At 51.8% G+C, this 12,342-nt stretch overlaps 1 protein-coding gene across 4 annotated transcripts; it reads right to left on the bottom strand.

Annotated features, from left to right (window-relative positions):
* Positions 1 to 557: 557 nt before the first annotated feature.
* BRD2 (bromodomain containing 2) lies at positions 558 to 12,322 on the bottom strand. Of its 4 annotated transcripts, XM_004424292.3 has the most exons (15): positions 10,759 to 10,910; positions 10,560 to 10,634; positions 10,003 to 10,054; positions 8,291 to 9,606; positions 6,367 to 6,670; positions 5,614 to 5,751; positions 4,953 to 5,091; positions 4,656 to 4,870; positions 4,189 to 4,563; positions 3,538 to 3,666; positions 3,091 to 3,342; positions 2,707 to 2,972; positions 1,759 to 2,063; positions 1,410 to 1,532; positions 558 to 1,297 (listed from the first exon to the last, which is right to left on the bottom strand). In XM_004424292.3, exons 4-15 carry the CDS (start codon positions 8,317 to 8,319, stop codon positions 1,161 to 1,163), a joined length of 2,412 nt encoding a protein of 803 aa, XP_004424349.1. In that variant the 5' UTR covers positions 8,320 to 9,606; positions 10,003 to 10,054; positions 10,560 to 10,634; positions 10,759 to 10,910; the 3' UTR covers positions 558 to 1,160. The 4 variants fall into 4 exon arrangements, with proteins under 4 accessions (XP_004424349.1, XP_087294545.1, XP_004424348.1 ...); XM_087438419.1 differs by lacking the exon at positions 10,003 to 10,054; XM_004424291.3 differs by lacking the exons at positions 10,003 to 10,054; positions 10,560 to 10,634; positions 10,759 to 10,910 and adding an exon at positions 12,176 to 12,322.
* Between the last annotated feature and the right edge of the window lie 20 nt (positions 12,323 to 12,342).

Below are 12,342 nucleotides of genomic sequence, written 5' to 3'. Positions count from 1 at the left end.
TTTGGTAAAAACTGCTGGAATGCTCTGAACTGGCATTCTATTAATAAACTATGCAGGGCTCTGCAAATCTGCAATCTGGGGCCAAAGCAGCAGATTACTGAAGTAGGCACAACTGCCTTCTCAGGGAAGAGGCCCAACGCAAAAATCACCTGCTGTTGGCTACCTCCCATCCCTTTCACATCTTTTAAATGTTCAGGAGACAATCCACATATCCAGCATCATAAAGGAAACGCTCAGAGCCTACCTCAAATCTTGAGTTCAAAACTCTCAGTTAAGGCATGAATGAGCCAGAGGGTTTGCTTTTCTCATTTAAACCAGAGCATATCATGAACTGGTTATTTTAAAAGATTCATTTTACCAAGGACACATATATTTACTTCTCTCACCACAGCAACAGCCTGATTTATTTAAAGAATAAGACACAATCCAACTACAGGGTGGCTCTCTTCCTTTTTCTCACTCAGGAATACTTTCCTCAGAATTTTCACTCAGTTAATTCTATCATGTTCCTTCTGAAGCACTACAGAAACAAATGTTATTAAGATAACTAACTCAAAACTTGAATAATATTTTCTTTATTTACAAGTTAGAATCAACAGACAAAGAAAAGACAATCCAGGGGACCAAATGGGGAGATGACTGAAACCCCCAGAGGCCCCAAATGGAGCAGAAGGAAAAGGGAAAACAGAATAGAAAAGAAAAAGTCAACGTAAAAAAAGAGCTCTCCCTTCTTCCCTCCCCATGGAGGCCGAGGGGACCATGGCCCCACCCCCCTCAGCCTTATCTAGCTTAAAATAAATTAGAACAATCAATCTCAAAACAGGGCCCTTACAAGCGAGAACAGGGCAGCTATGGCCTCAGGTAACCCCATTATCAGGGCCTTTGCCCACTCCCACCCTGTTCTTCTGCCCAGCGCCAGTCATTTTGAATGGGGGCTCTATGCCCAGGAGGTCACTCTCAATGGGGTTGAGAACTCAATCTTATTTTGTCCATTTATGTCTCTCCTTCAGTATCCCTCCCCCCTGCAGAGCCAGCTCTCCTACAGTAGGGGGGAGGGAGAGTGAGATGAGGAAGTGTCACAGCAAGGGAGGGAAGGGGTGGGGCAGGGTGGTCTAGGGGTCCGGTCCTGCGGAGCCTCCTGCCCCATCTGGCCTGGCCCCTTAGCCAGAGTCTGAGTCACTGGTGTCTGAAGAAGAGGAAGATGAAGAGGAGGAGCTGGAATCTGAGCTGGAGCTGGAAGCACTGAGGCGTGACACTGCTACCTGCTGTGCTGAGGATGACTCTGTTTTCTCACTTGCTGCAAAACAAAGTTGAAGGGTAAAGACAATCAGTCTCATCTCCATTTCTCAAGAAAAGGCAGTTAAGAGGGCAAGATGTGACAAATTTACAGTTACTTATAGAATACTCACCTTTCTTGGGGGGCTTTTTGGTGGAATTGAGCTGCCCACTAACATCCTGTAACCGCTTTTCTAGTTCCCGCTTCTTCTCCAAAGCCAGTTCCTCTTTTGTCTTTCCCACAGGTTTCTTAATGGCTAGAAAAAGAAACGCTATCAGGACTAAGATTGTAGCAAGCATCCCAGTTTTACTGCTTCCTGATTTTGCCAAGTTCCTTTCTTGAACCTTGGGAGGCAACTAATGCATCCCCTCATCCTGGGAGCTGACAATCAATCATGAGTGCAGCAAGCACACCCTACTACCCTTTTCTCAACTGTCCTCAGAACCGATTGCTAGGTTAACTGATGGACCTCATTTACTCACTGTAGGGCTTCCGAGGTTTCTTTCGTAGGCAGGAAAGGACGTAGCGTTCAAGCTCTCTAAGCGTGGATGGCTTGAGCGTTTCAAAATCAATCTCAATCTCTTCTGGGTTTGAGTCACGTAAAGAGGGCTCCCTGGCTTGTATTATGTGCACAACTCGACCCAGCTTCTCTCCAGGTAACTTGTTGATGTCCAGGCTCAACTGCCGCTTCTCATCATAACTCATGGGCCTGCTTTCTTCTTCCTCCTCTGAATCGTAGCCTGTAGGCAGGGCGGGTGGGGCTGTCTTTGTGGCCTTTTTGGGAGGTCTATGGGCAAAAGAAAACTGTCAGCTGGGAAAGCATCAACAACTTTTCCCAACATGCTTCCACTGTTTTCAAACCAGTAATCAGATTTCCTGCCTGGAGTGGAGGTTCTGTTTTTTCCACTAAGGCAGATGGGTGAGCCAAAGGTGCGCTACTGGGACACTGTATTACGTAAGCAGAGCTTCTCACTTGCCAAACATTTTACATTTATTTTGGGCTCTGAGAATCAGATATAGTTATACTGGTGTAAGTGTATCTTTTTCCTCCCTAAAGTGCTAACCGACCCCTAATTGTGGAAAATAAGTAAAAGATAGTACAGATTCATTAGTTTAGAGACCGGGCAAGCAAACAATGGTCAAGGAACAAATCTGGCCTGCCACTTGTTTTTGTAAATAAATTTTTATTGGAACACAGCCATATTCACGTTTACATGTCACCTATGGCTGCTTTCATACCACACTGGAAGAGCTGAGTAGCTCTGAGAGACCCTATGGTCTTCAAAGTCTGTATTTGTCATCTGGCTATTTACAGAGTTCACTGATCTCTGGTTTAAAGAAAACTTTGCAAGGGGTGGGAGAAAGCACCCCCAAGAAAAATTATAGAAATAGCCAAGCTCATCTCTGCCTCCTACCCTGTTAGAACTCACTTGGTGCCACTTCCTCCAGAAGGTCCAAAGCCAGGAGTGCCTAGTGCAGCAGCACTGCCACTCCCACTGCCACTTGCTTTCTTGGACTTCTTGGGCTGAGATGGGCGGGGGGCCCGAGGCCCTTTGTCATCTTCATCCACCCCAGCCCGGCCTCGATGCTTCTCTGTCTTCCGTTTCTTTTTTTTCTCTTTTTTCTCTCTCTTCCGCTTGGGCTTGGATATTGGGCCTTGGGACAGGGCAGCCAGCTGTTCATGTACTGCCCGAAGCTAAAGAAGAAAAAGAATCCGTGAAATGGGAAAAAAAAAGTAGAATGAAAGACAAAAAGGAAAAGAAATTTAGGCCATGAATCTTTTATCCAGGAAATTAAAGTGACAATATATATACCTGTTCTTGTAGTTCAGCCAAGCGATGAGCCCTTTCTTCCTCAGAGTCAGAGCTTTCACTCTCCTCTTCTTCCTCTTCATCCTCCTCATCTTCCTCCTCCTCCTCCTCAGAAGAGCTCTCACTGCTACTTTCCTCACTGGAGGACTCTGAAGATGATTTAGCCAAGCCAGGGGGCAAGACAGTAGAGACTGGTAAAGGCCCTGGTTCCAGTGGTTCATCTGGCATCTTGGCATATCGGAACTCAAATACATCCTAGAGAGAGAGAGAGAGACTAAAAACCATGCTGGTGGACTGTGCCCTGATCACACTCAGCTGCCTCGTGGTACAGCTCCAATTTACAACTGTTAGACAGACTAGGAGAGCCTCACGTTAAGCTTGTGCAGCACAGATAACAATCTCTCTCTCCCCAGACCCATTTATTCTTCTAACTCCAACCTTGACACTCACCTGTAACTTTCGTGCCATGGCTACAACATCGTGGTCTGGGGGGTTGTACTTATAGCAGTTGGAGAACATAAGCCGCACATCAGCAGCAAACTCCTGTGCATCCCGGTAATCACGATTCTCCATCTTCCGCTGCAGAAGGAGGCAGCATCAGAAGCTGCACAGGCAGGGAGACTCACCTTGCCCTGCCAACCCCAGACATCGCAAGAGTAGCCCTCTCTGAGAGCACAGTAAGGATGACCTTAAGGATCTACGCACACCCTGGGATTCAGGTCTGAAGTCAAAGGAATTTAGGTGGGTTGAAGAAATACCTATGTCTAGAAAAACAAATCATTTCTACGTGAAAGGGGAGGGTAGATGGCCACTGACTACCCTCCTACCCCCTAACTTCCTAAACTCAACACTCCCAATAAGCAGGACTTAATTGTACATTAATGGTGTTGCTCTGAAGACTATACCCACCATACTGTTTCAAACTCCAGGAAATATGGACTCATTTTATTAAGTACTTGACTTTTTGTCCTATTACTATTTTGTGAAAATAAAATACGAAGAATCAAAAACTGCTGTGTGCCCATAAGAAGTGACTGTTTTATTGATCCCTAGGGTTCCAATCACTGCCTGAGCTTCCCATCTGCCCCATGCAGTGGGTACCTTGACAGTGCTGAGGTCCATGGGGTGTTTAATGATGTCATGATAGTCATGCAGGCCAAGGGCAGAAGCGTCCACTGGTTTATAGAAAGGCCAGGCATAGGCAGCATGCTTCTTAGAGAGTAACTCCTTCAAAATGCCATTGCAATGTTTTAACTGTTCTGATAGCTTTCCTTTCTTGGAGCTCTGGTGTTGTTGCTGCGAGTCAGGCAAGTCTTTGCGTGGGGGCTTGATGGGGCGGCCGCTCTCTCTACGCACAGGGGGAAGCCGTGCTGCCTTAGGTTCAAGACCCCCAGGAGGGCTAGCTGGGGAACCAGGAGCCAGGATGGCTGTAGGCGTAGGGGTGGTAGTATCTGCTTTCCGCTTTACCCCTTTTTTCTGCAGGGAAAAACAACATGGAAGCTTTTATCCTGGGTCCACCTCAAAACGCTTCCCTCCCAGTTGTGCAGAAGAAATCCAGGGATCTATACCTTGGCAAGGGGCTGGGCTGGGGGAGCTGCAGAGACAGCAAGGAGCGGGGGTCCAGCGGAGTGCAAGGACTTGAGAAGGGGAGAAGAGATGACCGATGGGTGGGGAATGTTGAGGACAGTGGTAGGTATCTCAGGTGGTGGAGTATACAGGGTTGTATGAGACACAGATGAGACAGCAGGCACCTGATGGGCACTGGTGATACTGCCCTGGAGTGCTGGGGGACAAAAAAAAAAAAGTTTAGTTTGATATCTTTCCCATCTTTTGGTCTCCATTAGTAAGACTCCCACTCTTCCTACCTGCCAATTTGGCCCCCTTCTTGTGGCTGTTCTTAGGGATGGTCACCACAAGCTCTTGTTCCTCTTGTGGCATTGATGCCACTTTCTGTAGAAAGATCTTTTCCAAAGTTTGTGCCATCAGCACAATATCATCAGTGGGCTATAGGAAACACAAACAAAAAGGTCCAAACATCAACAAAAAGTAGACACCATTTTTCTCAGACGAATTCCTGGCGCCATCACACCACCATCCCCTTCGACAACTTGGTCATCAACTATCGAAAAATTATCCACACTGGGTCACTAATTTCCTTTTTCTCTCCCAACTCTGTCCCTCAAAATACAACAAAGAAAAAAAGTTCAGAAGTAAGGCAATGAGAGCTGACAAGGAAAATAGATCTTAGTCTACTCAGGTCCCTGGAGATTTCTCTGAGAAACAGGGCCACTATCCCTATCCCTAAGTATGAAGTGTTCTACTTAACCGTTAATTCTCAATCTCTGAAACCACATCACTGTGTTCAACGGTACCCTTTAAAGCTCAGATTTTCTAGATCTTGACTATTGTGAGAACACCTTCTATAGTAAAAAACAAACTTTATTATAAACAAAACATCTAGCAAATATCCAGCAATAACAAAAGCACTGTCTCTCCTCAGCTACTAAAGCACACAGGGGAACTCACCTTGTTGTAGATGTAACAGTTGGTGAACATGGTATTAAAATCCTGCATACACTCTGAGGCAGCCCAATAGTAGTTGTTTTCAAGCCTCCTCTTAATAGTCCCCATGTCCATAGGCTGCTTTATAATTTTGTGATAATCCTAAAAAAAGAACAGCTAGATCAGCCACTGAAAGATAAACACCTATTCTCCTAGTCAAACTACTGTCCCCAACACACACGTACTCTCACACACACATGCACACACACACCCTATGCCTTCAAGGAATATACAGTCCCCCCAACTGCGGCCCCCATTAAACTACAGGACAGATAAAAACGAAACAGGATTCTTAACACCCATAGGGATGCCCCTATTGTGTTTCTCTAACCACCCCCCACCCACTCTGCAAGGCTTCCCATCCTGTGACATTACCTCTGGGGCTGGCTATCCACGGGCTGCATGAGGGAGAGGAAGAAGCTAAGAATTTTGGCCACCGTGGTCCTCTCCCAACCCGGGGTGGGATATCTGTAAAATGGAGCCAGGGCACAAAAGTTAAGGAAGGACACATGGAGGGCACAATGAGAGATGCCAAGATAGCAAGAGGTTGGATCAATCACAAGGCACCAAAGACCCAGAAATCTGGTGGCTATCTGTTCTACAAGGGAGAGATGGGAACTCCCTAGGGGCCGCAGCACCTATACCATACAGCCCACCTCCATTCACACTCACTCTTGTTCATTTCCATACCTCCCCCACTCCCATCTCTCTACTCACCGGCAGACCCAGTTTGACAGCATCCACAGGCTGCCGAAAGGGCCATGCAAACTGATGTTTCCACAGAGCCTTCATCACCACCTTGTGCAGGTACTGTAGCTGGTTGGTAACCCGTCCTGGCTTTTTGGGATTGGACACCTCTGGGGGTGGTGGGTTAGCAGGGGTCAGTTGCAAAGCTGGCACTGAAGCCATTGTGGGGCTCTCGAATCCCTCATACAACAGGGAGGGCTTTCGAATCCTTTTCCCTGGAGCTGCTGCCTCTGGACCCAGCCCCAGTAACCCTGCATTCCCTTCCCCAGGGAGCCTGTGAAGATGGGAAACACAATTAGATGTGGTAATCTCATGGAAATCGGCAAACAACGCAATTTACACTACATACTCAATAAATCCAGGCTTAGGACCTAGTGAGAAGCGGTCAAACCTATGAAAATGAATCTTAACCAAAATCAGGATGCAAACAATCTGCGAAGCTTTTGTTCTTGTCTCCCCTCCACCTACTTTCTTTGTTGCCGTGTTTTTAGTATACCTACCCAGATCCCACCTGCTGGAGTCTGATGGGCTCTATCATCTTTTCACCTAGAATGGGGGGAAAAAAGCGCCCCAAAATGGTTGCTCATAAGGCATACCATCTGAGAAGCTCAGCCTTATGGGGATAGAACTTAAGCAAAATGGGTGGAGCTGAGAAACTCAAGCCCCAAGCTTCCTCCCTCACCAGGGGCTTGGTGGTTGCCATGGTGGCTGAGCCTGAGGAAAGCGAATAAAGGAGGAACGGAACAAAACAGGAGAAAAATTTCATAAAATGTTGATGAGACATCACAGAATCCATCCAGGCAGGAGAGATTAGCATCTTCCAGAAGCTCTGGATACTTAAGTCCAAAGCAGAAAACGGACCAGAAATCTAACGGAAAACCGTTATCAACTCTTCAGAAAAAGAAAAACTCAGACAAGGGAGCATTTGTCAGCCTTCACAGCCTAGAATAAACCAAGCTGCCAGCTCCCAGATATTATTCGCAAATTCGGTCTTCTCCCTCCAAGGGACTCAAAAAATAGAGCCATCCAAACAGTCAAGGTCAGCAAGTTCCCTCGCAAAAGTGACAGATACCCCCCAACCGCCGCCAAAAAATACAATTCAAATAACAGTTCCCACTGTGGCATCAACTCTGAAGATCAAAGGCCAACAGCGGTTAAAGGTTACGGTCCCTCTGATGCTGCTCAGAACCAGGTGCTTCCCAGGGCCCAAGACTAAAGACGTTACAGCCAAATCTCATTGTTTACATCCGCAAAGCTAGACTACAGAATCCTCAGCTCCACCCTCGTCCCTAAACAAGACTCACTGCTACCAAAAACACATCCCCCCCTCCACCAAAACACACACACACACACACACACACACACACGTCCCAACACAAAACCCACCCCATCACGGAAAGACGAGCAGTTCAGTGACCTCCCCTAGACATAAAGAACCCACAGGCTGAGAGAGCGATCTCTCTACCCTACTCTGGGAATCCCCGTAGCCAGTCCCCGAACCTCTATCACCATGGCAACCCTATAAGGCGCTACATGTGGCGACGAACCCCCCTCCCAAACCTACAACACACTGTCGTTAGACACCGGACCTACTACCTGCAGGACCCGCTGCCCAATCAATGTCCTCCTCCCCCATTACATTCTGCCGCCAAGCTAAGTCCCCCCGCCTCGGTTAAGGCTGGACCGCGGCGGGAAACGGAACGCACGAACTGACCACCTGTACGACCTCCATACGCTGCATCTGGGCAGCTACCACCGTCCCCAAACCGTCGCTCACCCCACTCCGCGAGCGCCAACAGCCGCGCCACCAAACTGGAACGCGCCCCAAAGTCCCACACCCGCGCGCCGCAGCCTCCCAACGTCCCCTTCCCACACGCGGCTCGCGGGGACGTACTTGTTGTGGGGAGTCACGTTTTGCAGCATCTTGACCACGGGGAACCGGCGCTGCCCTCAGCCGCGCAAAGTCCGGGTGGCCTCGGTTCCCCTTACCGCCCGGTCCAGCATAACCCGGGGAAGTGGGGGGGGCCGTTGCCCTTGGTCCTCCAGGCGACAACCCCCCCGCCGGACCGGCACGAAAGCAGTCTCTTCCGCTGCTTCTCGGAGAACTCCCGGTAGCTTGGCGCGCTCCGCGGGAGGCGGACAGCGAGAAAATGGCGGCGGCCTCAGCTGAGGCGGGCGAGCGAAAGGGGACGCACTCTTCAAACCCTAGGACGGCCCCTGATCCCAGACACCGTCGTCAATATTGCCCGCTGTTGGTCTGCAACGATCCCCTCTTCCTGCTGGGACCGTCCAGGGCGGACGAGGTCCCGTTTCGATCTTGGATGGAGGCGGATGAACCCGAAAAGTGGTTTAGGGAGCCGCCGCCTCCATCTTTGAAATCCTCTTGAGGGCGGAGTAGAGGGGGTGGACAGACTCCGAGGATTGGGCGGGGCCCGAAAAAGGGGAGCTTCGGGGGCTTCTATGGGGTCTGTACTGTCCGCCGGGACCAGTCATAGGCCGAGACGAAGGCCATTTCCAAGCGGATGGACGTGGATTGTAATGGCGGCCCCCGACGACTCGAAAGCTCTGTATCGGTGGCAGAATCCCCCAGCTCGTTCTAGAGGCTGCTCCACTCCAGCGCGAAATGGCGCCGCCGAGCCCCGCGCCAGCCCTTTATATATAGGCAAGAGGGAGGAGCTTCGCCGCTCATGCGCGCCACCGTGCTCGAGATTTCCTCCACCCTCTCCGCGCGCGCCCGCTCGCTCACGCGCGTGAAGAAGCAGAGTCGAAGGGGGAGGAACACCTCTCCGCGGGAGCGTTTTCTATTGGTCGGCTGAGGCGATGACGTCATAAGCTTCATTTCCAAGGTGTCAGTCACCAGGCAGAAGAGTGCCGCATAGACCCATAGGGAAGCGGCAACCCGCCACGTCTCTGAGCCAATTGGCTGCGCTGTGGTTCGGCGACTCCAGGGAAACAGGGAGGTTGGCAGGGATGCAGCACCCTCTCCCCGCCTCCCCTTCCAACAAAGTCTTCCCAGGCGTCCAAACCCGGTGCGACTGGCGACTGCCAAGCTCCGGCAGGTCGTGCCATTCGTAGCTCCTCCATTGGCCAGAACGGCAGAAGGACTGGAGGGGGCCGCGTGGGCGTAGCCAGCCTCGGCCCGCCAGGGTGTGGCCGCAGGATGCCCGGCGGGTTGTTGTTCTCGGCAGTGAGGCCGCTGCAGTGAAGAACCTGAAATGAGGAAGAAGACGCCATCTTAGAAACCGCGGCCTGCTCCTCTGGCAAACAGCTAAGGGCTCCCGAACGTAGCAAAGAAGGAACCTAATGTTCCTATGCTCCACAATAAAAAATACAGGCTTGCCAGAGTCTTAAAAACTCTCCCCGTCCTTCCCCAAGTGAAACAATCGAAAGACAAAGGCAAAACACTTCTCAGAATCTATGTTAACTCCCAAAGGCTTCCTACCGAGACAACCAAACCTACACGTCCAAAAAGTTGCATCCCAAGCACCTCTCCTATCCCACCCACTCATACCTTCAGTTACCAACGTAAATATCTGCCTGCTTGACAAAACCTCGGCAGCTCAAAATTTCCAAATGCATCCTCATACCCTATAAAATGAAACCCACCTCCTCCCCAAACTTCATTCCGGTGTCCGGATCGGAGCGGAAAAAACAAGTCCTGCGAGAGGCGAATCAGGGTGAACACCCTGCCCGCTCCTGGCGAGCTCAGACCTTTCCCCACCGCCCTCCCCCACCCAGAGGGCAGGCCCGCACCCCCGCCTTAGGGTCCCTCCGCCGCGGGGGCGGAAGGCTCCCCCCATCCCCCCACCAGGGTCCGGAGTCCTCCCCACGGAGCGGCTGGTCCATCGGTCAGCGCCAGGGAGGAGGGCGAGCGGAGGAGGCGCCGGCTGCGGCTCAGACTAGCCCTCCCCCTCCTACTCTCCCCTCCTCCCCTCCCCCCGGGCCGTCCGCCTCCGAGGAGGGGCAGGAGCCATTTTGGGAGCTGTTTCGCCCCCTCCCCCCAACCTAGTCAACTAAGTCTTCCCCACGATCTGGTTGTCTTGAATAGGGTAACGAGCTCTGTATCCATCAAGAGCCAGAGCGCAAGGTCAGGATCTTCAAAGCCATCTCTGGGGCTCCCCCGCCCCCGTTCCCTCATAGGAGACTGAAAGAATTTCCCCTACCTGGGCTTTAGGCGAGGGGTCTCCCCCCTGCATTTCCCCTTTTCTGGCTACCAAGGAAGAGAAGGCTATGCATTTCTGAAAAAGGAAATTAATTTGTCAACGAATATGAGCCCCCCCTGCCAGGGGCTCGTGAGGGCCTAGATCCTTGAGCTCCAGCCATGTCACCCTCCCTCCTTCGCGGTAGCCTTTGAGCCCTAACCTCGGTTACTTCGTCTAAAATGGCCGTCAGTCTCCCGTCTTCTCAACCACTCGAGTAGGGCAAGCCCTGCGGGGGAAAACGCGCACCGGGAGAGCAGAGTCTCTCCCTCCACCAACCCCCGCTGGGGATCAGGCCTCGGCCCCAAACGTACATGCGGGCCCGCCCGGGTGGCTGCAGCACGGAGGGCAATGACACAGCAACTTTGCAGAGGCCTTCTCCCCTCCCCCCATTCCCCTCCCCCTAGCGGCCTAGCCTCCCCGATCTGCTTTTCTCCACCCCAGGCCTTGCAAGTCTGCACAGAGGCCCATCAGGGGGCCGGCCAGGGAAGAAAAATCAGGAGGTCGAGAATACTGGGCCTTAGAAAGCGAAAGGGCAGCCAGACATTACTCTGGCTTATTTCCCTGCGTTCCGGAAAATCACTGCTCCCCGCTCCCTCCCAATCCTCCCTTCCCCCACATGAGTCACCGGGGAGGCTACTGCTACTCAGTAATTTGGAAAAGTAACTCTTCCCTCCTTTCCGTTCCCTCCCCCGCAGTACACAAGGAGAGAACTGTTCAGGAATGGGGGAGGGGATGAAAGAGGCAAAAAAACGCCACCCTGGAGAAACCCGAAACCTTGTGAGCTGTGATATCACTCCTGGTCCTAAGCCTCACTCCCTCCTGTCTCACACCACGATTTCTACTCCCTCCCAAAACCCACCTTGGGCCTGGCTTCTGCTCCCAAGCGGACCCCAGGCTTTCAGCCTGTAAGCCCTCCCAAGCCTGGGGCAGACACATGCTCAACTAAGACCCCACCGGGGCAACGAAGGTTTGTGCAGAAGGCTCCATAGGCCGTGTCCACGTGAATGCACACAAATTCGATAAGCGACTCGAAGCGTAACCTCCACCATGCCATGTGATGACTGCGAGCTTCCTACCGCTGACACAAAGGAAGTACAGAAATGCTCCTTCCAGTCTCTGGAGAGAAAGGGAGTGGGCGCCTGGAACAATCTCAGTTCACAACCCAGGTTGCCAACTCTAAGCATTAACATCCAGGAGTAGGAACTCCGGTCACCACTCCCACTCCTCAGCCCACTAGGTCACCCCTCCCTCCGGCCGCCAAAAGGATCCCTTCTCACCTGGCTCCGGGCTCCTGTACCCCCAGGGAACGAATGGAAAGGGGGGGCCCACCGCCCCCACGCCCCTTTGCCCTCCAATTGGTATGGAGGCATGAGGTTGGCCATTCCCCTCCCCCATCAGAGGGGCCCTCTCCGGCTCGCCCCCTTCCAAGCTCCCATTGGCTATAAACTATTTGAAGGACAAATCCTCTCACCCTCAGGATTCTTCTATGAACCCCAAGAATCTCCCTCACGGACTCCCCACCATTGGTTAAGCACTTAAATGACTGACATTCCCGCCCCCCAAGGGCCCCTACTCACCTGGATCCTGGAACCTTCCGGGGGGGCTCCAATGTTCCCCTCGCCGTGGTGCGGGGGGAGGTTGTAATCCGGGGCGTCACCCCCCCCGGAAACTGAAGCTGTGTTGGGGGAGGGGGCGTAGCCCCCAGCCCCTCCCTTCCTGACCGATCCGGGGGGTGGGGAGAGCA

This window comes from Ceratotherium simum, chromosome 13 (genome assembly GCF_057802395.1).
Source record: "Ceratotherium simum simum isolate JZ-2026a chromosome 13, ASM5780239v1, whole genome shotgun sequence".
NCBI lineage: Eukaryota > Metazoa > Chordata > Mammalia > Perissodactyla > Rhinocerotidae > Ceratotherium > Ceratotherium simum.
The sequence above is the reverse complement of the archived record's forward strand: the minus strand, read 5'-3'. Positions and strand labels throughout refer to the sequence as shown.

What these genes read in the sequence shown, in the direction of transcription:
- BRD2 (XM_004424291.3), bottom strand. Translation starts at nt 8,319, where the DNA reads ATGCTGCAAAACGTGACTCCCCACAACAA. An exon ending in ACTGTTACATCTACAACAAG is followed by an intron (nt 5,092 to 5,613) that starts GTGAGTTCCCCT and finishes TGTTTCCTATAG; the next exon opens with CCCACTGATGATATTGTGCT. An exon ending in CAAAAAGCCCCCCAAGAAAG is followed by an intron (nt 1,298 to 1,409) that starts GTGAGTATTCTA and finishes TTTGTTTTGCAG; the next exon opens with CAAGTGAGAAAACAGAGTCA.